Here is a 23,001-nt window from a genome sequence, read left to right on the forward strand (position 1 = left end):
CCGGCTGCACAGCATCAGCCATCGCCCCAAGGGGCTCGGTGGTCAAGACTGGGGTGCCATCCACAGCCAGGCAGATGGCTTGGGTCAGGGGCGCCCCGAGGACTAGAGTGGGGGTGGCAGCCTGGGATGGGGGGAGGAAGGAAAAGGGGGTGGCGGGACTAAGCCGTCACCCAGATCAAGGCCCTCTGGCAGGGGGTCATTGCAGCTGGGCCAGGAGTCTCATTATAAACTACGCCACAGGGGTACAGAGTCCCAGGCCAGCTGGGCCCATTGATCTGCCAGGCTTGTGGGCCACCGCTGAGGAGGGCTCCCAGGGGGCCTGTCTGCACAGAGTGTGACACCAGCAAAGGAAGACTGGTTCACTTGAACAGCTGCAGAGCTCCATGTGGATACTCCAGTTTCAGTGCAGCTGAAGCAGATTAGGAGCTGCCAAGAGCACTCCATCCAGGGTCTTGCTGCAGTTTAATTCAACCAGTTTGTGTGTAGCCAAGGCCTCTGCTTTGTAGCTCAGCCATTGCACAGCCCAGTCCCTGCATTCATTGTGCTCAGTCTGCCCTGGCCAAATCCAAGCCTGGGACGTTCCTAGCTCCCTCCCTGAGCAGGTAAGCAACTCTCCTGCCCTTGCTGGCTGTGCCACTGTGAAGCAGGTGCCATGGCTTGTGCCAGGGCCAAGTTCTCTCCGTTCTCTGTGTGGTGTGCAGAACAGGACAAGCCTCACGCAGGAGAAATAAACAACTGACTGGAGAAGTGGATGCCTCTTTCCAGCATCCTGCAGCCCTATGAAATGGGGGAGAAGGTATTGCAGCTGTAGCAGAGCCCAGCAGGTCATCACACAATCTCTCAGAAAGGCCACGCTCCTCCCCTCTATATGCCCAACAAGCTGCCTGGCTGTGGCCTTGGGGAGACTGATCCCAGAATGCTGCATCCAGTTTTGAGATGCACATTTTAAGCAGGGCCCTGGCCAGCATGCAGGGAAGAGCCACAGACCCTATCTGAGGGTGGGAGAACTACCTAATAACCCAGAGAAACTGACGGAGCTTGTTCTGTTTCGTAAAGAGACAGGTGACTTGATTAAGGGCCACATTTTCCCCAGGGAGGGTGATTTACCATTGGAACAACTCCCAAGGAGGGGGTGGATTCCCCCATCTCCTGAGGTTTCCAAACTCTCAGCCAGCCTGTCTGGAAGATGCTTTAGTCAAACCCAAGAGGTATTGGATTCAATGCAGGGGGAACTGAGTGAACTGCTCTAGCTGGTGCCTCATGCCTGATGATCCAGTTGACCACTGTGGCCTTAAACAGTCTGTGACTCTACCTCATGCAGTAATGGGGCCAACCCTTTACTATCCCCCTTGCTTATTCCCTTTTCTCCAAGGGCAACAGCCAACCCCTCCCCAAGCAGGGGATGTACAGGTGAGAGGTTCAGGGAGAGCAGCACTACTGTTAGTGGGTCTTTCTCCTCCCCCTCCTAGGCCCAGAGAATTAACGCACAAGCTGACAGGGCACCAGCAGGAGTGATGGAAGCAAGGGCCAGGAAGGCCAAGCCACGGGGTGCAAGGAGCCTGCGAGAAAGCAGTGGAAGGTCTCTCATGTACAGGCCAGCCCCTGGGCCCATGCACCTGGTAAGCTTCACGTGATGCACAGGCTGAGGCTAATGAATGTCACCTAGAGAAGCACCTTTCAGCTGGGGTTTTCTCCCAGCTCCAGGGATAAGTCCTGGGCTCTGAGGGGGAGTTATTAGCATGGAGGCAGCTGGCATGGGGTTAATACAAGCAGCATCTGACCAGCAGCAGCAGCATGAAACAGAGCAGGGGGTCCAGTTCACAGCCCCCAGCTGCAATTACACAGGTGCTGCCTGGACTTACCCTAATGGCAGCATTTAGAATAAGTCCTCCCAAGAACAAGAAGGATCCTCTCCCCCTGGTAAGCTAGGGGCATCAAGGTAGGGAATGCACAGGGATTTTGCCAGCAGCCGACTGGGTTGCACCCCCAGCCAAGGCTAAGGGCACAGCAACTAATGAAAAGCAGGGCTTGGTTCTAACAGCCAGGGAAGGGTTGCATGTGAGCACCCATGCTCACAAAACAGCCTATGCATGGAGAGAGAGAGTGCCCACTGCCTTCCTGGCCAGCATTTAAACACTGGAGTGGGGCGCTGCAGGGGGGAGTGGGGTGCTGCCCTTCCCAAGCCAGCAGACCGCCCAGGTCTAAAACACCCTCCAAATCCTTAACATTCAATTTTTATTTTTTTCCACTTAGAATTGACACCAGCAATGAGGCTCCTTGGTGCAGCCAGAGCCAGGCAGCTCTGCCCACACAGAGCGCCTACCCGCCGCAGCTAGTCAGACAGCAGCACCCAGACATACCTAGGTTATGGGAGATGCAGGGGGCCCGTGGTACCTGTTGAACATTTGATTTCAAGCCCAGACACAGTCCCTAGATAGTGTGGCTCCTGCCCCCTCCCGCTCTTAGAAGTTGGAGGGCCATTTCAAGCTCCCTGCCTCTCAGGGAGAGGGCTGCTCTGGCTTGCCCGTGCTGTAGGGAGAGGGTGCCCCTGTGCCAGCCTTGTCAGTGCAGTTCTGCCAGCGTTGGGGCAGGGGGCTGATTCTAAATCCCCTCCCCAAGTTGTCAGCGATCGGGGTGGGTGAAGCACCAGGCCCTGCCAATTCCAGTCACTTGTCTACCACAGAGAAGAGACATGAATAGGGGACGGTGAAGACTCCATAGGGAGGAGGCAGGCAGAGCTTAGAGTCCCAGTAAATGGGGTCCCATCCCCCCGAAAGGATGGGGCTAGGTGGTGGCTTTGCCACATGGCTTTCGGGAGCAGCCTGCAGCTAGAGGAAGTCACTTGGAGGCTCCGCTGGCCTTGGGAGCCAGAGGCCTGAGGGAACGGGTCACCATCCTCTTCAGCTCCTTGAAGGAGCGGGTCCTGTGTAGTTTGTAGCTGGCCATGGCCAGGTTGCTGGAATCCAGTGTGGCGGAGGCATGAAGCGGGTGGGCCCCGGGTGGCCCCAGCTGCCGCAGTCGCCAATCCCCATTCAGGCTGACAGCATCCACCTCACTGAGGCTGGAGGTGCTGCTGCCCTCAGCTCGCTGTGGCTGCAGCTCCAGCTGGCTGCCATCAGGGAAGCAGGAGTCTGTGGAGAAGGCCAGCTGGCGGCTTGGTGGGGGGAAGGGCTCAGCTTTCGGCCTCCCCAGAGCCTGGCTGGAGATCTCCAGGACGGATGCCCACTTGTGTCTGCCTGGGAGCTCCAGGCAGTGCTGGGAGCTGCAGCGATACACAGGCCTCGGCGTGCGGACGTTCACCTCTGAGCTGCAGCGGCTCCCCACTTCTGCCCGGAGAGCTGGCCTGCGCCGGAGACTAATCCTGCGAAGCAGCTCCCGCGGGCTGAGCCAGCTGCGCTCCCCACCCTCGCCTGCCTTCACCAACTCCCGCGAGGCATGCTTGCCCTTGTAGAGCCGCTCCCGCTCAGTGCCAAGGGTCTTCCTGGAGGAGGCCTTGACCCTGACCACATGGGGATGACAGGACGAGGCCTCAGCCCAGCCGGCTCCCTCTGGCTGCTCCTGGCACAGCGAGAGCTGCTCCAGGAGCAACCCCATTGAGCGTTCGCTGGATCCCACAGAGGAGGCGGTGGAGCCTCGGCCCCCTGGGCCGTTCAGTGCCTGGGAGCTGTCAGGCCCCTCTGGAGAGCGGAGGTGGGAGCAGGTAGAAATGCGCCTGCGGATTTTCCAGCCAGGGAGCGGCCCAGCTGCCAGTGGGGAGCCGCAGACCGATGACATGGATTGGCTCTTCTGGTGCCCTGCCAGGTAGCTAGGCTCCGTGCGACTAGCTGCCGACCGACACCTGTACCTCAACACCAGCTTGGCGATGTAACGGTCCAGCTGGGCTCGGCGCTGCTCCTCTGAGGGGGCTGGCCCACTCTGGGGAGAACCCTCCTGCACAGTGGGGATGGCTGCCCGCTCGCTGAGATCCTCCTGGGATGGGCCCCGGGACAGGCCGCTGGTAAAGAGTGGACTTTGCAAGGCCACGGCATGCAGTGGGCTGGGGTAGTGGTAGATCTCGCTGGTGCTGCGGGACACCAGGTCACACTTGTACCGCAGGAGCTGCAAGCTCTGAGGGAACGCTGGCGAAAGCTCACCCAGGCTCAGCAAGAACTCCAGATCCCCTGTGGAGAGAGTAGAGAGCAGGCATCCTGGATCAGAGACAGGCTCTGGCCTGGCAGGAGAAACCAGGTGCTTGGGCCAGTATTCCCTGCATGACATAGGGCTTGGCTGTACCAAACTGGACCCAGTATCTTGGCTAAGTGGTGACCTAGGGGCTAGGTGCCCACGGGCACTGGCAGGGATCCTGGCAACAACGCGGGTTCAGAGGAGAGCTAGGAGAACAAATCAAGGGCTGGAAACCTGCCTCTGAGACCAGGGCCTTGTCCCCACTAGGAGGGGTCAGCTGGTACAGATATACAGGCATAGCTACCCCAGCAATCCCTCTTAGTGGCGGTGCAGCTTAAACCAGTTTCCCCAGCAAAATCAGCTCCCCCAGAAAGAGGCCTTTTTAGCTGGTATAACTGTGTCTACACTAGGGCTTTTGCCAGCACAGCTCTGTCAGGGAGAAGGGTGGAAAAAAAAAATCCCCCACTCAACATAGCTGTGCCAGCAAAAGCTCAAACATAGCTGCAGTTTTGACACCCAAAAAGGCCTTTTGCCAGTAGAGCTGCATATGCTCGGTGGGGCTGGAATAAACTATGCTGGCACAGGAGCCGTTTTGCCAGTCTAAGCTGCAGCCATGCTCAGAGTGTTTTGCTGGTGTAGTACACAAGGATAGCCTATGGGGATAGCTACACCAGCAACGTGCTCCCAGCACAGACCTGTCCTCAGATCAGATGGAAAGCACATTGTTAAAAGGGAGAGTGATTAGCCATTTAACAGACTCAGGGAGATGGCTGATTCCCCATCACAAGGGAGAGTAGGGCACGGGGTTGGGGGTCTGTAAATCGAGCCCAGGATTCTAAGGCCTTGTTCACTGTAGCCACCCTGGTGTAGTGAAAGCATAGAGCCTCCCTTCCCCAGTGGGGATGTGGTTACATGGACCTGGTCTAGCTGTTCCTGTATAGGAAGTGGAATAAACTCTCCTGGGGTATGGCACCTTTATGCTGGTATAACTGCAGCCACACTGGGGCGAACTACACTGGTTAGGGGGTGGGATTCTAGTGCAAACCAGGCCTTGAATGCATGCTCTAGCTCAGCCATGAATGGCAAGCTACATACAGGAGTCCCTGGGTCAGGTTGTCCAGCCTGGCCCATCAGAATGGACTTTCCTGGTCTTGAGATCTGTGACAACTCAGAGCAATGCTCCTGGAGTATCTGTGAGGCAGTGGGGAGCAGGCTGGCTCCACCTCTGCCTGGGATGCAGAAATCAGAGAACAGACAGTATGGGACAGTCCTGCACTGACTCTGCCGTGGGTCTGGGGGCATCAATGGCACCTGGCAGGGTGTCCAGAGCCCCTGTGGAAATGGGTAAGTTGGAATGAGTCAGGTCCCCCCTGCCAGGTTCAGGGTCATGCCCCAACCCTGTTGCTCCCCGGATCCTACTGGCTGACAGCAGGGCTCCACATCCTGAGCTGGCCGTTTCCTGCTTACCTGTTGAGACTGGTCTCCTGGCAGCGGCATGGGGGCTTCTGGGAGCATTGGGTACCATTACCCGCTGCAGCCGGAGGTCGAGAAGCCGGACGGTGGTCTCGTCAGTGGAGTGCGGCCGTGAACAGCCACTGTCCCGTAGGCCTGGGAGGTAGGAGAGGGAACCAACGCTGCAATGTGAGCCCCCTGGGCACTCGCTGTGCATGGATGTGGAGGAGTCGGACAGGGAGCCCATCTCGCTGGTCTCGTAGAACCCTGGGGCAAGAGGAAAGGTTCACTGCAGGGGTCCGGTCGTCCTTATCTCTCCCCCAACTCCCTCAACCCCTAACGGGATGGGTCTCTCCTCCCCCTGAGTCCCCAACTAACAAGTCCCAGGGACTCTGGGTTGTGGAGGATGATCCCGACAGGCTACATGGCCCAGCTCGGAGCCTCTGCCTGCATCACGCACCACCCAGGACGAGCAGGCCTTGGTGCCTTATTGCTCCTGGTTGCCAGGGCCCAAATCCCGGCTGAACATACCCGAGCTGGGCCTGGAGTCGGCCTCTGAGGTCTCTGGTGCAGTGAAGTTAGGCTCTGCCTGTGCCCTGGGCCTCTTGGGGAGCAGCAGCTGCTCGCTGGATCCAGCGGTTCTCAATGCCAGGCTTGTTGCCGGCGTTCTGCTGTCCCTATTCCCGGCCTGGCGTCCCATGTTGATGCTCTCGGAGGAGCAGTAGGAGACACATGGCTTGTCAGGGATGCCCAGCAGGTCCTCAGACTTGCTCCGGTCCAGCTTAGCTGCGGGCAGCGGTTCCTTAGCCCCCAGGCTGCCCCATCCCTGCTGTGGCAGAAGCACGAACAGGGTTAGTCAGAGATGCTAGCAGCCACCAAACCCACCAGCCACCTGGGGCCCTGGCATCCAGGGCCAGACCCAGCCCTGGGTCTCTGCAAGGAGCTGGGCAGAGCACACCCCCAACTACGACTGGGCCTCCTCCATGGCAAGGACACTGCACAGGCCCCCAACTCTGCCCCAGACTCCCTCCTCCCGGCCCGCTGGGCACTGAATAGAACCCGCTACCTGAGCAAGATCACGCAGAGAATCCTCCCTCATTGAAGGGGCTCCCTCCAATCACTGTTCTGGGCACCACAATGTCTCCCGGATACCTTCCAAGATTAGGACCTCCCATCACTGCTGAGGACCCTCCCTCCCCTCTGGAGAGCAGGCCCCTTTCCCCCTTTGTGCTGGCACTGCACTCCAGTAAGCTCTGGTCCACATGGAGTTGCACAGGTTGAACTCAGGCGATGCGGTACCGATCACTGCTGCAGGCGTAGCCTCCCACTGATTCAAACCTGGCTCAGCGCGGTGTCATTGCTGGAGGCTGAAGGGACAGAACCAGCTTCCTGCCTCTGCACACACCTGCGGGGCCGGTTTAGCCCGCTCAGGTTTTAAACCAATTCTAAGCTGCAGCTTGTGTGGCATGTCTAGGCTCCAGTGCCCCAATGAGCCAAAAACCCGGCCCTGCACCAAAGAGCAGCCATCCAAGGGAGAAGGGATATGTCCACTGCTGAGTGAGCTCTGCAAAGATACTGTTGGCACTTCCCAGGCTCAGAGCACCCTACCCATTAGCCCCCAAAGCTCCCAGGGGTGTCAGGCAGCATCAGCTCCTCTTACAGCGACAGACAAGAGACAGAACCTGCTCCGGGTGGCACAGATCAAGCAGCAGTGCTGAGAAGGGAACCCAGGAGTCCTGCACACAGCTGTGCGCTCAACCCACTAGGCAAGACTTCCTCCACCTATCCAGATGTTCCCCCCGCAGCAGCTTCACATAGCTCTAGCTGGGAAACAGCTTGGAGGCACCTCCAGTGGATGGGAGGCTAAGGGAGGGCAAGCTGCTCCCAATCTCCCCCCAGGTGTGAGGGTGGTGTACAGCTTGGCCGCTGCACCCCCCCCAGCACAGAGTGTCTTAGCCCAGCCCCTTCCCCACATATCATTGCTCTCTCCCAGCTGTACGGGACTTGACGGGCAGGGGCCTCCCTGCCCACCCCAAGAACTGGGAAGCAGCAGCAGCCACAGCCAGGTGAGGAGTTCAGGAGGCCAAGGGATGATGCACCTTGACCCCAGGCTGGTGATTAGAAGTACTGATAAGATCACAATCTTCCCCAGCTCCCTGCACTTTACCTCAACCTCTCCTCCATCCCCCTTCCTCCATGGGCCGGGGAGGGAGCTGTCTCTGTCATTCTTACCCCAGAGATGTTTGCAGATCTGTATCCTGGCTGACGTGGAGCTGGGGGGCCCCGTGGCTTCCCCCCAAGAGGCGGGGCTGGCTTAGGTTTTATTTGACTCTGGGTTCAAGAGGGTAAAAAAACAGTGAGGTAATATGGTGGTGGTCGGGGGAAATCAGAGTGGAAAACAGATGCTGCTCCCTCCAACTCACCCCAGCCCAGGGCCCGAGACACACCCAGGCCTCGCCCTACGGGCCCCAGCACAAGCCACGGTGACTTGTTCCATTAGGAAGCATGCTCTGTAGCATCATCCCTACTGTCCCAGATGCCTCGCTTCTCCTGCAAGGCCTAGAGTCGGAGGTGGGGATGGGAAGGGGACTGGGACTTCCCCCAAGCCCCACTAACAGCCAGGCTAGGGTGAGGAAGAGGGGGGAGGGCCCCAGAGCCAAGCTGGCGGCAGGAGTGAAACATGAGCCCGGAGGCCCCTTTCTGCCTTTGAGCTCAGCTCCATCCCTCCTAGGCCAGGCAGCTGTTGCCTTTGTGTGAGCCCCCCTGCCTCCATCTTACCTACTGAAGCAGAGAGACACACGCTCCACACAGGCAGAGCGGCGGGTGCATGTACAAGATTTCAAGGTTCGGGGGGAAGGGGGGGTGCACAGGCAGGGGCTTGCTGGGGTGTCCAGGGTGTGCATGGGGGGTCCACACGTGCACCATTCACCTTGGAGAACAGCCAGACCACACTGATATTTCTGCCACCTGCCCCTGACTCAATGCCTCCACCCAACCCATTTGGTTATTCAAAGCCTCTGCTGGCCTTAAGCCAGGCTGGTCCTGAAAGCCAGATCTGGCCTCACTGCTATCCCTGGGAGGGGGCAGGTCGCAGGCTCCCAACTGTTCAGACACCCTCTTTCCCCCAGCACAAGCACAGCTGTGTGCATTACTGTGCATGAGCAGGCATGCACCAGCCGGGCTGCCCTGGGGCAGCTCCCCTGATTTCCCCTCCCCCTGCATGCCAGATGTGCAGTGCAGGGATGGAGCGAGCAGCCTGCTGCCTGTCCCAGGGTTAGTTTACACTGGAGCTGGCTAGTCAGCGTTTCCCCCGTTTCTTGTTACGAGAAGACTCCGGTTCTGCTATTTGCTCTTGAACGACACCAGGAAGGGGATGGAGAAACTGGCACTGTCCACGCCAGCGCAGAGCTGGGCTGGGAGGACAGCCAGACAGGAAGCAAGTGAGCACTGTAAACAACAGGTGGTTTGTTTCCTCTAATACACACAGAGCCTGACCAGCCAACGCCCACCTCCCTGCAAGCCAAATCCACAGAGGCCAACCTGCCAAGGCCAGGTCAGCAGCCTAGGTCTGAATCCCGCTCCCTGCAGCTCAGCTCCCAGCCTCAGGACAAGCAGAGTCAGAAGAGATGCCAAGAATTCCCCTGAAGCCCCACAAGCTCCCCCGTCCTGGGGCTTTGACTGTACAAAGGAGGGTACATCCATTCCAAACAAAGCAGGCTGAGAAATGCAAACAGCGCAGCCCCAGGATGGCAGAGCACACACCACCCCTTAGTTACATCCTGTGGCACAGGGCAGATGAGGGAGGCACAGAATGCTGCCTCCTATCTGATAAGAGACAAGATGGGTGAGGTAATATCTTCTATTGGACCAACTTCTACTGAGGAGAGAGACACGCTTTCAAGCTACACTGAGCTATCCCTTGGGTCTGGGAAACGTACCCAGGTCTGGTCTGCATTACAGAGCTAGGTTGAGGCAAGGCAGCTTATGTCAGCCTAACTATGGAAGTGTCTATACTTAAATTCAACTCCCGCCAATGTAACTGCCCCGCTACGCCAAATTAATAACTCCACCTCTACAAGTGGCATGGAGTTACGGTTGATGTAGTCGGTCGACGCAGTGTCAGCGTAGACACTGTGCTGCTCAGCTGCCCGATGCTGACAGTATAATCGATACAAGCGCTCCTGGGGAGAACATTCACCACAGACACAAGGCGCAAAGTGTAGACACACACAAGCAAAGTAATTACTTGTGGTAGCTCTATAATTCTGTAGTGTAGACATGGCCTCAGGCTAAATACAAGACTGAATAGATTGTTTAGCATAAGTCGTTAACAGGCCACTTCAACTTGAATGATGCCTTGAAATATGTAACTACTTATGCTAAACAATCTGCTCCACCTTGTACTTAGCAGTGACACTCTGAGTATGTTTCCCAGACCTGAAGAAGAGCTCTGTGTAAGCTCAAAAGCTTGTCTCTCTCACCAAGAGAAGTTGGTCCAATAACAGATATTACCTCCCCCACCTTGTCTCTCAAATATCCTAGGACCAATATGACTACAACACTGCATACATCCTATATGATGAGACAGTCTAAGAGGGATAATGGATTCTCTTTCCCTTCCTCTCCTAAGCTGCTGAGCAGCATTGCAATGTGCTGACACCAGACGTGGCTGCATTCAAGCAGTGGCTAAGGAGAATTTATAAGAAACAACTCACAAAACAGGCTGTCCAGCATCAGGATATGAACTTACCAACTCCTCCACATGCCAGATAGCTGCTACACAAACTTTATGCACAAAAAGGAGGAAGTGGAATTGGGAGGGGGGCAAACACAAATCAGAATTAGAAGACAGGTAGAGACTTCAGTCTAAGGCAAGTTGGAAGAGACTGGGGCTGTTTAGTTCAGATAAGAGACATCACAGAGTTACACAAAATAGTAACTGGCATAGAGACGGCAGACTGGGGACTCCATTCACCCCCACAGTTGATGCAGGAACAAAGAGACATTGAGTGAAATTAAAGAGGCAATACATTGAACACCAAAGAAAGGAAACAAGCACTGAATTAGCCTGTGGAACGCACTGCCACAAGACATAACTGGGGACAAGAGCCTAGCAGGATTCACAAAAGGGCTGGACACATCTGTGGATAAAGGGAACATGCCCAGGTATGTCAGACAGGAGAAGAGGCTATAAGGGATGCAGACTCCTCAGCCTCAGGGCACAACCCAGCCCCTAAGGGAGCAAGGGTTTCCTCAAGGGCAGGACAGTCCTCCACACTGGAGTTTCTTGTGCCTCCCTTAAGCCATCTGAGCCACTCGCAGAGGCAGGGCGTAGGGCTGGAGAGGCGCACCTTGGGTTCAGGCTGGCAGCCCCCAGGACTATTCCACAGACTGAAACACATTGCATTTGGGGAGCTTTCCTGGCTTCTTTGCTGCAAAAGGAATTTTTTTCTCTAACTGGAGCACACACTACTCCAGGGCAGAGTCCTGGGGAAGCCACCCTGCTCAAAGCCCTGGAGCCCTCCAGCTCCCTGACTTGTATCCTGGCCCCCCAGGGCTTCCCTGGACCTTAACCCTGCAACCAACCTCCCCATGGTCACAGCAGCCATTGCCCCTTCCCTTCCAGCATACCCCTTTGCCCCCTCCCACTCATGCCCCAACCCCCATATCATACCTCCAGTCCTGCACCATCACACCGCCAATCACACCATAGTTACACCAACCATAGCTTCCCTGCCTCCACTCCTACTCCAGCTCCCATGTTCCTCCCCCAAACTCCACTCCTAACCCAGAGCCATCCCCATCCCCCCAGCTTTCCATAGCTCAGTATCCCACACCCTCCCTCTGCCCCCATCCCATGCACCTAGCTCAAGTTCCCCTACCCCAGCCCCCATGCTCCCCTCCCTTGGCCCCCTGTACTCCCCCCCCCACCCCACATAACCAGCCCAACAGAGTTTAAGGCCAGATCATGTAATCTCCTGCATATCACAGGCCACCAGCACCACCCCACCCATCACACTAAAGGCAACCATCCCTCCCCTGGCCCATGCATTCCCCCCACCCCGCTCTCACCTGTCGCTGCCCCCCTGGGATAGCCCCCGCCGGCTCCCGGACGCCCAGGGCGCTCTCCACGGTTCCCTTCTGCGTCTCTCTCAGCAGCTCGAGCTCCAGGATCCCGGCCAGGCTGGCCTGTAGCCGCTCCCCGAACCGCACTCGGTCGCTCCCGGACCAGAGGGAGGGGGGCACAGCTCTGCGGGCCATGAGGATCGCTGGGGCAAGCGGCACCGCTCAGGGGGGTGGGGGATGGGGACGCAGCTCCTGGGGAGGTACATACGCCGGGGGCAGAACGATAGAACTGGGGGCAGTGTATGCACCAGAGGCAGGATCGACTGGGCGAGGAAGGAAGTGCATGCAGCCAGGACTCACCGGGTACAGCAGCTGCAGAGGGAAGTGTGCACCCCAAGCAAGGACCAGGATGCCGAGAGGGGGGTAAATTGCATGCACGGGGGCAGGATGGGTGGGAGAGTAAATTACATCCACCGGCAGCAGGGGTGCTGGTAAATCGCATGCAGCGGGAGCAGGCTAAGAGGAGGATAAGTTGCACGCACTATGGGGGAAGCTGGACCCACAGAGGCAGCCCCCAGAAGCCGCCACCGGCTCCAGTTGTCTCTTGCCAGGGACTTTCAGCACACACAGCAGCTCAAACAAAGGGGCTGGTTTTGAAAGAGTCACGTGGGGGCGGGGCCAAAGGCCCCGGGCTCCTGATTGGGTCCGACCTGGGCAAAACATTTCGTAGAGCGAAGTTAAGATCAGGGGCAGTAGACGGTAAATATCCCCTCGTCCCCCCACCCCGTGCACCAGGGGGGTAAAAACCCATTGGACCCACCCGAAAATGCACTATGGGGCAAATACCCCCAGACACACCCCGAGGGGTAAAATAATCCCACTGCACCCCCCAGAATACAGCCTGGGGGGACAGGCCCCCATTACTCCATGGGAGGGGTGAAATGCCACCCAAATCTCAAGAGGGGCCAATGTCCCCAAATCCTTCCCCCAGTGAGGAGCGGATTCTCCCCCAAATATAGCCGCAGCTCCCCGGGGGGCAGGTCACTGCCTCATGCCCTGGACCAGGGACACCTCCCATACCACCCGCGGGCCTGACCCTCACCTTGGAGGGGTCGATGCCTGGGCTTGTTTGTACATTCTCGCTCCCCCTATTCCACCCCGTGGCCCAGCCATCAGCCATGTCATGCGGGCTCCTGCTTGGCGGCTCTGAACGGAGCCAGGCGAAGGGATTCAATAACCATGAGGCCTAATTCCCCTCTGCCCGCTGGACGTGCACTGGGTGTCGGGGGTGGGGGCACCACAGGGGGCAGGGGCAACTAATAGACCCCCCTCTCTGTCCCCCATCCAGGGGCCCCTCTACCCCCCAGCACAGGGGGCATTTAACAGACCCCTCTTCCATTCCTCTACCATAGAGAGCGGGGGCAATTAACAGACTCCTCTCTATCCCCAATCCATGGGGGGCAGGGGCAATTAACAAGGCCCGTCGGCCTCTGTCTCCCCATCACAGAGAACAGGGGCAATTAACAACCGCTTCCATCCCCATTATGGGGGAGGTACAATTAACAGACCCTCCTTTCTCTTAGTCCGAGCAGAAGCAAAATCAGCCCATAGAGAAGAAAAACCCTTCCCCCGCCTCAGTGTCTTGCTCCCCACCCGAAGCCGGGCGCCCCCAGTCCCGTCAGGGCCCGAGCGCTCCCCAGCAGCAGCAGGAGGGCCCTGGCCCCAGGGCGGGGCAGAGTTGCCGCGGGATCCCGCTGCAGCTGGCAAGCGGCGCTATTTAAAGGGCTCCGGGGGCAGGCGAGCCCCGCTCAGTGCCCTGCAGGATGCTGCCAGTTACCGGCAACCGGGAGCCCCGCGCTCCCTTCAAGCAGCGGAAATGCTTCGGTGAGAGGGGAGCCCTGGGCGGGTCCGTGCAGACGGAGCCCGGTGAACTCGAGGGCAGGGCGTCCCCTGCAGGGAAGCCCCTGGGCGGACTTCGGGGTGCCCTGCCCTCTTCCTCTTCTGTGGGCTCTAAGCGGAGAGCCCCCCGACCAGGGGCTGAACAAGGGGGCTGGAGCTCCCCCTGCAGCTGGGGTGCGGAGAGCACTGCTCGGGGCTGGCTGCCCCTCCGTGGGGAGGCCCGGATGCTTCCTCTGAGTATCCAGAGCTCTGTGGGCGCGGCCCGCGCGGGGTCTCCCCCCATTTCCCTCGGGTTCCGGGGGGCTCTGCTGGGGAAGCCCTGGCTCGGCCCCTCTGGCTGTGACCCTCCTCCCCGGATCCGCTTCTCATTCCAGCTACCAGGAAACGTGAAGTGTCCGCGGTCCGCTCTAAATTCCCCAGCAAACTCCCGGTGAGTGGGCGGGGCGGCCGCTTGGCGGGAGGAGGTGGGACGTGGGGGGGCGCTCAGCGTGTACCCCGGGGCCCAGGACACCAGCCGCTCCGTGGGGAATGGGCCCTCACCTCTTCTCCCCACCTCCGCAGGGGCAGGGAAGGGGCTATGCCTATCTCAGCAGCTTCATCTCTGGGAGGGGTGCTGCCTTCTTCCCTTTCCCACGTGTCTGTTTTCCAGGTGATCCTGGAGCGGTACCCCAAGGAGAAGGTGCTGCCAGCTTTGGATAGGACCAAGTTCCTGGTCCCCCAGGAGCTGACCATGGGGCAGTTTGTGACCATTATCCGGTAAGAGAAGAGGAGGTGTGTGATTGGAAGCGGGGGTCTGTCTTGGTATTGTACCCCTGGTGTCTGTGTCCCAGGTACTGCTGGGTCCTGTTGCCCTCTCTTGACTGAAAGAAAAGGAATACTTGTGGCACCTTAGAGACTAACCAATTTATTTGAGCATGAGCTTTCCTGAGCTACAGCTCACTTCATCAGATGCATGCTGTGGAAACTGCAGCAGACTTTATATATACACATATATATTACATATATATAAAGTCTGCTGCAGTTTCCACGGTATGCATCCGATGAAGTGAGCTGTAGCTCACGAAAGCTCATGCTCAAATAAATTGGTTAGTCTCTAAGGTGCCACAAGTACTCCTTTTCTTTTTGCGAATACAGACTAACACGGCTGTTACTCTGAAACCTCTCTTGTCTGAGACAACAAAGGGGGGGTGCTGTGACCTGGGCAGTTATTAGCCCTCTTAGGATGCCCCTGGCTGTGTTTCAGGGTGCCATACAGCTTTGGGAGAGGTGCTACCAAAGGCTAATGCAGAGACTGCAGCTCTCTGAACAGCCCCTTGTTCCAGGGTGCCCTGGGTAAGGGACCCCTGGTCTCCATTAGCTGCTGTTGTGGGTTAGATGCAGGGGTGGCTGTGAGCAAGTGCGATCAATGCCCAGGTAGTGCAGTTCCCCCTGGGCTAGGCAGGCAATGGGTGCTCTCAGAGGAGACCAGTCAGTGCTTTTCCTTCTTACCCTCAGATGGGACTCAGCTCTCTTGCCTTCTTGCTTCCCCAGGAACAGGATGTCCCTCAGCTCCACCCAGTCGTTCTACTTGCTGGTGGATGGTAGCCGGAGCCTGGTCAGCATGTCACTCACCATGGCTGAAGTATATACACTGAACCAAGATGAAGATGGGTTCCTCTACATGACCTACGCCTCCCAGGAGATGTTTGGCTAGGGCTGCCGGTTGCCTCGGACTCCTGCTTCTCTGAAAGGAGCCATCGTTGCCCATTCTAATGTTGCTGCTTAGTAAATGGTGTCATCCCACCCCCTCCAGTCAGAGTAGGAATGACATTCCTGCCTGGTCAGTGGGGCATCTACCCTGGTGTGCTGAGACACCAAGGAACCTGCCCATTTCCTCCCTTCCCCAAGTGGGTGCCTGAATAGACTTGCTCCAAAGGGAAAGATCTGACTTCAGAGTGAGCACGCCTTTAGCCTAGAACAGATGCCTTTACCCTGCGGTGCCTGTGGGATGGCCCTTTCTGTGTTGTGGGGATAGTCACACCTGCCAGCCTCTTGCACTTGTGCCAGTGTGATTCACCCTACTGTGAGACCAATAGGACCCCACTGCTTAAGGGTGGTGTTGGAGGACACTACTTGGTGCTGGCTCCAAGCTCCTGCTGCACCACCTGGGGCTGGTAAAGGCCATCCTGTTCCCTCTGACCTTGGGGAAAGAGCTCACATGGTGGTGGCTAACTTTTGGAAGAAGTAATCTTCCAGCAATTTTCCTAGCCCCAATGCTGACCACTGGAGACCCTTGTCCTCCCAGAGCAGGGGTGAACCTCCTCCTCAAGGGCAGCCCTAGCTGTGGGGTAGACTGGTTCCCTTGTAAGGGAGGTTGAGTTGTGCAGGAGGGAAGGTAACCCTGCACATGGAATAAGCACAGTCTGGCCTTTAGACTGCATGTGTCTTCCCTTTAGAAGCACACCCTGTAGCCACCAGTTAACCCTGTTAAATAATATGTTTCTGTAAATGCTTGTCTGTGTGAAATGGGACTGCAGTTGCTAAGACTAATGGCTGCACTGGGTGGGCACTGAGAACCCCCTGCCAGGTGCAAGCAGCTCATGATGCTACCAATCAGTAGAGAGAGGCCTCAGGGGAGTGCTCCAGTTACAGCTATATTTAGAGTACGTGGTCCCTTGGGCCTGTTAACTTTGTACAAATAATCCACTATCCTGGGTGGGGGGGTTCTGTGCTGTGGTGACACTGTCCTGGACCCACAACTGCTTAGCAGGCCCCAGTCTGAGGGTTGTTTAGCTTTCCTCTCCAGTGCTGCTGGGTTAGTAAAAGCTCCTGGAGGCCCTGCTGGAAGCCTGTCTTCATTTCAGACAGATCATAGGCTGCTTTCTTCTTCTGGCGGCTGTCCCTGATTCAGAAGCGGCCAAAGGAAAGCGGGGTTAGAAAGGCCTGTGTTACCTAAGCACCCAAGGCTTCTAATGGTGTAGAGCAGGAGGGGGCTGAGATAGCGGCTAGTATCTTTCCTGTTCCCTACAACATGTGTGAACGTACTAGGGCATCTCCTTCCATTGCTGCTGGGAAGACTGATTTATTGGAGGGAGGGGAAGCATCTGTTCTCATGTTCTGGGAACATGTCTGAGGTGGTTAGAGCATCCACTAAATAGGCAGTTCCTGCTCTGCAGGCATAAGCCTTGCAATCCTGTACCCGCCTCTGGAGTCCCAGTCTTTTGAGCCCAGGGACTCCTGCACCAGACCAATCTGAAGAGGCACTTGGAACTGTGTGTGAGAGAATTTTTCCTCCTTACGGAGTTGAGAGCAGTCGAAAACTTTCTTCCTAATTGTCACTTTCCTATCAATTAATTCCCATCTGGGTGGGAGTTCTGCCCCTAGCACAAAGCACCTTGGAGGCCCCCTTTCCATGGCACAGGGTGATCTTCCTGTGCTGCTTCTGGAGCCTGGCTAAGGCAGGTAGGTGCACAGCAGTTTGAAGCTGGAAATCCCATCAGAAGGGGGCTTTGGGGATCTCCCTTCTGGAGTTGGCCAGAAGCTTGGATTTGTCTCCTCCCTATGCCCAACTGACCCATACACACCCAGCCCCACCTCATTCTTCTCCTGCTCATGCCATTCTTAGCAGGGTTGAGTAAACTGAGGGATCTCACCTCACTCAGCCCTTGTGAGTGGGACTTGGTGCTGTTCACCTCTAAGGCCCTGCTCTCACCCCACTCCAGACTGACAGTGGCTAAATGACCATATCACCCCACCAAGGGGGTTGCCTCAGGCCAACTGCCTGTGTAATAATGGTAGGAGCCATAAAGACTGAACTCCCTCCTCCACGGTAGGAGTGAGTCATGCAAGTTGCACTGCTGCAGCCTGTCCTGTGGATAAATGGACTTATTTGTTGGCCTGAGCCTTAGAGGCTAGAGCTGCAGCAGAGCTGACCCCTCAAAACGTGCTGGAGAGAAGAGACCACAGCACAGACAGTGGAAGCACTTGGTGCTAGTTTTACTATTGAACTTTTGTCCTTAGCAGCGACCCCAACTCCCGGCTTTGAACAGAAATGAGTCCTAGAAGCACTTTCGCTCTGGGCTTTATATTTAGACAATCAAATGATGATGAGTCGGATAAAAGGTGGCTGCTCTGGGCTATTGGGTTTGGTAAGTGAAGGAGAGGGGCTGATATGAGGACAGTTTAACAGCACAGCAGCTTGTGGAGTCTGTCCCTCCCCCCGGAGTGAGCAGGAACCCTGCTGCATTCACTGCTGGGGCAGTGTGTGGGGACAAAGATGTAGTGATTGACAGAGGCAACTTGAGCTTAAAGAGCAGCTGGCTAGAGCCATGGGGTGGTCTGGAGCAGCATTTGGGCTCCCAACTGCCATGACACTAAAAACAATGGGAGTCAGAAACTCTTGGCCTGGACCCCTAGGAGGGTTTTTGCTTTAGGTGTTTCCTACCAATCTGCCCTTGTACCCAAAGGCTCCACAGTAAGCAGCACAGACAAGACTGGTATAAACCATCCCATGCAAATTACCCTACCTTTCACCTTTTTGTCCCTTCCTGGGTGGTTTGCAGAAGGGCTAGTTGGCCCTAAAGCCCATAGCTGCTGGGAACTTATCCTCTGGGATGTTGGGCTACTCCCCCCATTCCCTGGGAGCTCATTCCAGGGGGCTGGAAGGGCCACCCCCAGTGGTGGGAAACCATTTTCTAAAACTCACTTTATATCCTCTTGAAAAGAGAGCCATGATTTGCTTAAAAATAAAACCTTAAAAACAGGGAGCCTCTGTCTAAGGGGGATTAAAATGAATGAGAGTAACCTTCAAGGAGAGGGTGTCTGGCATAAGTAGCCCTGCCAAGATTAAAAACAACCAAGAGAAGGGGCAGCACTGGGAGTGGAGGGTGGGGGAAGTGAAGGTTGTGTGTCTGCTCAAACTTACTCTGAAGCAATCACTCTAAACCCCGCTCTGTGCAGAGCTCCTGCCCAGGGTAATAACCCCTGATAGTCAGATGTTGTCCTGGGCCTGAACTCCCAGCTGCTGTGACCCACTCTGAGCATAAATATATGTGAAAGTATTCCCTGGTTAGAGTTTAAATTATCCTGATCAATGCAGCTGTCTCCAAACTATTTACAAAGCTGGCAGCAGTCCAACGGGGAAACGCCAGTGTAGTGTGCCCAGCACAGGTCTACGCTGTATAAGAAATGACAGCAACTCCTTCTGGCAGGCAGGGAGGTGGTACATGTGGCTTGGGCAGGAAGACGACTGATCAAGGGCACGAACCAGAGCAGCTGCTGGTTTGGAGTGAGGCCCCTTTGCTCTGTGCCTATGGTTGCTGTGGCTCCTGATTACAGTTCAAAGTTCCCTGCTAGCATCCTGGGGGGGGCCTCACCACACCCCCAACCCATCTCTACAGGAGAGAATCCAAAGGCTTCCCCTCTACTGTTGAGGAGCGTCCGGCTTGTCCTATATCCCTGGGTGGGGAAGATGTGGGTTCACTACGAGGGGTTCTCCACGTCCTGTTTACAGCGCTTGGCTGCCAGGTCTTCATTGTGGGCCTTGCGTATGTGCCTGTACAGGTCCCCAGACTGGGTGTAGCTGCGCATGCAGTAGCGACATTCATAGGGGCGCTCGCGTGTGTGCACAGTGGCATGGCGCCGCAGCGTGTAGGAGCAGGAGAAGGTCTTGCCACATGTCTTGCAGGTGGGGACGTCCTCAGTGAAGATACCAAAGTTGGGGTGTGCCTCGTACTCTGGCAGGTACATCTGCTCATGCAGCGGTGGTGTCACCATGTTGGAGTAGCCCTGTCCACCCGGCACCGGGATCATGTGGTAGGGGAGATGCTCCTGTGGAAGAAAGCCACCCTCTGATGACACCTCCTCAATGCCACTGGGCTCCTCAAAGCCATCGGGGTGGCGGTTGCAGCCCCCAGTAGGCCCCACCTCCACTGTGGGCCTCTGGAAGATGCTCTCCATCCTCATTTCCATGCTCCGCCTCTCCAGCTGCTCCACTGTGTCTGGCTCCTCATCAGAGATCACAATGGCTTCCACCTTCACTTTGATGGGGCCCCTGTCTAGCTCCTTGGAGTAGAAGCCATCTAAGCTGCCCACCCGGGGCTCCACGGCTAAGTTCTCAGGGATGGTTTCCAGGCCGGATGGTGCCTCTGCCACGTTGCCCGGAGGAAAATAGCTGTGGGAGATGGTTTCAGTGGAGCTGCTGGGGCTAGACAGAGAAACATCTGCAGTGGCTGGGGGGAGAGGCCTACCCAAGACGGGGCCACGGGGGGAGTCGCCGTCCATGCCCGGCTGTGTAGTATCTGCCATGTCCCCAGTTGGTGCTAGAGGCTGCTGGGGGCCTGCTTTCTCCAAGAGGTTATTCTTCCACTCCTCCTTCTTGTTCTTTCCTGCTTCACACAGATGCACAGGTGGTGGCAGGACCTCAGGGCTTTGCAACTGGCACTTGGAGGTGCTGGGCAGGAACTCAGAGCTGGCTGGAGAGTCCTCCTCCTTCTTAGTGCTGTCAGCCTCTGCCAGTGCCCGTGCCTGCAGCTTCTTCTTGCAGACCTTGACAATGTCATTCATGTGCAGGTAGCTTGCAGCAGCCAGCACATCCTCCACTGGAGTGTCGTTGAAGGCCAGCATGCCCTGGTACATGAACTCCAGCAGCAGCCCAAAGGCCGGTGCTGTAACAATCTCGTTGTTGATATAGACCAGGTCCCGCTTGTCCAGCCGCTCCTTATAGAACATGTGGAAGAAGGTGCTGCAGGAGGCCAGCACAGCCCTGTGTGCTAGGAACTGGGTGTTGCCCACCATGATGGTGCAGTCGCAAAGGAAGCCCTGGTGTCGCTGCTCTCGCAAGCTCTGCAACAAGTGCTTACTGTGGTCAGGGAACTCCATGCTGAAGGGTAGTTAGGAGGATGGAGCAGCAGTTGGCATAGCCTTGAGCCCCTGGGAGTTGGGGGGAGAGAGAGAATCAGAGTTACCTTGGAGATGGAGGGGCTGAGGAAACATCCCCTCCCCACCAGACTGCCCCTTAATGAAGCATGAGGGACTGGGACCCATTATTTGTCCCCTTGCTGCCTCAGCCTGAGCTCTGATCTCTCTTGGGCTTGACTGGGGCCCCACTTGCCCTGCATCTTTCATTATCTGCCCCCAGTCCACCCCCATCCCTTCCCACTTCAGCCTTCCCCAGCGTGGGCCCTCACACCTCATGTTGAGCCTCTCTATCCCCCCCCGCCACTGCAAAGTGCCCTATCCAGAATCTCCTCTTTCTGTGGGCCACTGTAGCCAGAAGCTCCTGCTCCCATCATCCCCCTATGAAGACCCCCCTCAGGTTAGGGCTGAAAGCTGGTGCCCCCCATTATTCCCCAGCATTGGCTGTTGCCTCGGGCAGGCATCCCCCATTCTAGCACGGGAGGCATATGTTAACATGGCCCTGTATCACCTTCCCCTATGTGACCCAGAGAAAGGAGAAGAGCCTGCAAGGGGGTGAACCTGGGAGGGGAGACTGCTGGCACAGGGGTCCCATCTCTAGGGATGAGGCCTGAATGGGGACAGGGAAGCCTGGGCAGGGAGGAGGTGGTTGCCCCCCACATTACAGGCCAAACTAGGTGAGGGGTACTTAGGGATCCCAGGGGAGGGAGGTCACGCCAGGGCTGCTGGTGGGGGGAGACAAGCAGGGGGCTGATTGGGGGGTATCAAGGGTGGGAGGAGCCAAGCTCAGGGGAATCCTGGTTTAGGGGGCTAGGGCTCCTGTCTCAGTTCGGGGTAGCTGGGCTGGCAGGTCCCGGTTCGGGGGGAGGGGGGCCGGTTCTGGACCTGCGTGAGGGGAGCAGGGCCGGGGGGGTCCCGGTGCGGGGGGCCGGTTCTGGTCCTGCGTGAGGGGAGCAGGGCCGGGGGGGTCCCGGTGCGGGGGAAGGGGGCCGGTTCTGGTCCTGCGTGAGGGGAGAGGGCTGGGGGGTCCCGGTGCGGGGGGGGAGGGGGCCGGTTCTGGTCCTGCGTGAGGGGAGCGGGGCTGGGGGGTCCCAGTGAGGGGGGGAGGGGGCCGGTTCTGGTCCTGCGTGAGGGGAGCGGGGCCGGGGGGATCCCGGTGCGGGGGGAGGGGGCCGGTTCTGGTCCTGCGTGAGGGGAGAGGGCCGGGGGGGTCCCGGTGAAGGGGGAGGGGGCCGGTTCTGGTCCTGCGTGAGGGGAGCGGGGCCGGGGGGTCCCGGTTCGGGGGGAGGGGGCCGGTTCTGGTCCTGCGTGAGGGGAGAGGGCCGGGGGGGTCCCGGTGCGGGGGGGAGGGGGCCGGTTCTGGTCCTGCGTGAGGGGAGAGGGCCGGGGGGGGTCCCGGTGCGGGGGGGAGGGGGCCGGTTCTGGTCCTGCGTGAGGGGAGCGGGGCTGGGAGGTCCCGGTGCGGGGAGAGGCGAAGGCGGCTAATCCCGGCTCATGGGGTTCTTTGCCCCCTAGTCCCCCCATCCCCACTCACCACAAAGCCGCGGCCTGAAGGGATCCACCTACTCCCGCCCCCTGCTGCCTGCTCTTGCCACTTCTCCAACCTCTGCTGCTTGATTGGCTCGGGATCACTGTCACTCCCCGGTTCCCCCCGAAGATTGGATACCGGCCGCTGTCATTCAATCCCCATTCCCGTCGATTAGTTTGAAGCGCCCGTCACTCAACTCGACTCATCCATTGATTGGTTTAGTTCACGCTCTGCTCGCTGACTGGCCGTAGAAATGTATTCCTCAGCCCTCAAGTCATCTCAACGGGCACTGGTCAGACTCGCTTCCTCTCTCTGATTGGTCAACGCCTGGTGTCACTCCACCAGTTCCGCCTGGTGATTGGTGAATAATCTTGCCCACCATTTGGTGTGGGGGCGGGACTTCGGTCTCCATAGTAGCCGATGAGGGAGGGGTGTGCGTGAGGGAGAGGCGGGGTGCCTGAGGCGGAGATCATAGAATATCAGGGTTGGACGGGACCTCAGGAGGTCATCTAGCCAAGCCCCTGCTCAAAGCAGGACCAATCCCCCATTTTTGCCCCAGATCCCTAAATGGCCCCCTCAAGGATTGAACTCACAGCCCTGGGTTTAGCAGGCCAATGCTCAAACCACTGAGCTATCAATATATATTCCCTTGAGGTTGCGGGGCAGCGCAGGAATAGTCTGTTTTTTCAAGTGGTCCTTGCGCTCCCTCAGCCGTGTCCCCCTCCCCGCCATGCGCTGCTCCCCCCGGTGCGGCGGAGTCTGCTGCCCCCTCGGGCTGCCCCTGAAAGTCCCCTGGGGCACCAGGCAGCCGATACCCGACGGTGTGTCCCGGCCCCTCCTTAGGGGTCCCTGCTCCGCTCCCGGGGGCTGCAGCGGCTGATGGGCGCCTCCTGTTGTGGCTGGGCTCCCTGCGGCTCGGGTGGGGGTCGTTTCCCCTGCGGGCGGGGGTGGCGCCTGTCCCGGGAGGGCGGGGATTGGGCCGCCAGGGGGAGCCGCGC

The 23,001-nt window shown here is 57.8% G+C and overlaps 3 protein-coding genes across 5 annotated transcripts; 1 reads left to right on the top strand and 2 right to left on the bottom strand.

Annotated features, from left to right (window-relative positions):
• Positions 1-2,221: 2,221 nt before the first annotated feature.
• LOC140914420 (uncharacterized) lies at positions 2,222-14,183 on the bottom strand. 2 transcript variants are annotated; one of them, XM_078853680.1, is made up of 5 exons: positions 12,785-14,183; positions 11,689-12,392; positions 6,148-6,445; positions 5,632-5,883; positions 2,222-4,160 (listed from the first exon to the last, which is right to left on the bottom strand). In XM_078853680.1, exons 2-5 carry the CDS (start codon positions 11,875-11,877, stop codon positions 2,839-2,841), a joined length of 2,061 nt encoding a protein of 686 aa, XP_078709806.1. In that variant the 5' UTR covers positions 11,878-12,392; positions 12,785-14,183; the 3' UTR covers positions 2,222-2,838. The 2 variants fall into 2 exon arrangements, with proteins under 2 accessions (XP_078709806.1, XP_073208250.2); XM_073352149.2 differs by having other exon boundaries at positions 11,689-14,183.
• Positions 12,401-16,069, top strand: LOC140914423 (microtubule-associated protein 1 light chain 3 gamma). The gene is made up of 4 exons (XM_073352155.1): positions 12,401-13,566; positions 13,956-14,011; positions 14,231-14,337; positions 15,112-16,069. Exons 1-4 carry the CDS (start codon positions 13,506-13,508, stop codon positions 15,272-15,274), a joined length of 387 nt encoding a protein of 128 aa, XP_073208256.1. The 5' UTR covers positions 12,401-13,505; the 3' UTR covers positions 15,275-16,069.
• Positions 15,929-22,559, bottom strand: ZBTB3 (zinc finger and BTB domain containing 3). 2 transcript variants are annotated; one of them, XM_073352153.2, is made up of 2 exons: positions 22,201-22,559; positions 15,929-20,490 (listed from the first exon to the last, which is right to left on the bottom strand). In XM_073352153.2, the coding sequence occupies exon 2, from the start codon at positions 20,437-20,439 to the stop codon at positions 19,042-19,044; it is 1,398 nt and encodes a 465-aa protein (XP_073208254.1). In that variant the 5' UTR covers positions 20,440-20,490; positions 22,201-22,559; the 3' UTR covers positions 15,929-19,041. The 2 variants fall into 2 exon arrangements, with proteins under 2 accessions (XP_073208254.1, XP_073208252.1); XM_073352151.2 differs by lacking the exon at positions 22,201-22,559 and adding an exon at positions 22,010-22,185.
• Positions 22,560-23,001: the final 442 nt, after the last annotated feature.

This window comes from Lepidochelys kempii, chromosome 7, assembly GCF_965140285.1.
Source record: "Lepidochelys kempii isolate rLepKem1 chromosome 7, rLepKem1.hap1, whole genome shotgun sequence".
Classification (NCBI taxonomy): domain Eukaryota; kingdom Metazoa; phylum Chordata; order Testudines; family Cheloniidae; genus Lepidochelys; species Lepidochelys kempii.

Excerpts from the sequence above, each read along its gene's own strand:
- LOC140914420 (XM_078853680.1), bottom strand. The coding sequence starts at position 11,877 with ATGGCCCGCAGAGCTGTGCCCCCCTCCCTCTGGTCCGGGAGCGACCGA. Across the intron at positions 6,446-11,688 it reads TCCCAGGGGGGCAGCGACAG|CAGGGATGGGGCAGCCTGGG; the intron begins GTGAGAGCGGGG and ends CTTCTGCCACAG. Across the intron at positions 4,161-5,631 it reads CAGGAGACCAGTCTCAACAG|GGGATCTGGAGTTCTTGCTG; the intron begins GTAAGCAGGAAA and ends CTCTCTCCACAG.
- LOC140914423 (XM_073352155.1), top strand. The coding sequence starts at position 13,506 with ATGCTGCCAGTTACCGGCAACCGGGAGCCCCGCGCTCCCTTCAAGCAG. Across the intron at positions 13,567-13,955 it reads CAAGCAGCGGAAATGCTTCG|CTACCAGGAAACGTGAAGTG; the intron begins GTGAGAGGGGAG and ends TTCTCATTCCAG. Across the intron at positions 14,338-15,111 it reads CAGTTTGTGACCATTATCCG|GAACAGGATGTCCCTCAGCT; the intron begins GTAAGAGAAGAG and ends TTGCTTCCCCAG.
- ZBTB3 (XM_073352153.2), bottom strand. The coding sequence starts at position 20,439 with ATGGAGTTCCCTGACCACAGTAAGCACTTGTTGCAGAGCTTGCGAGAG.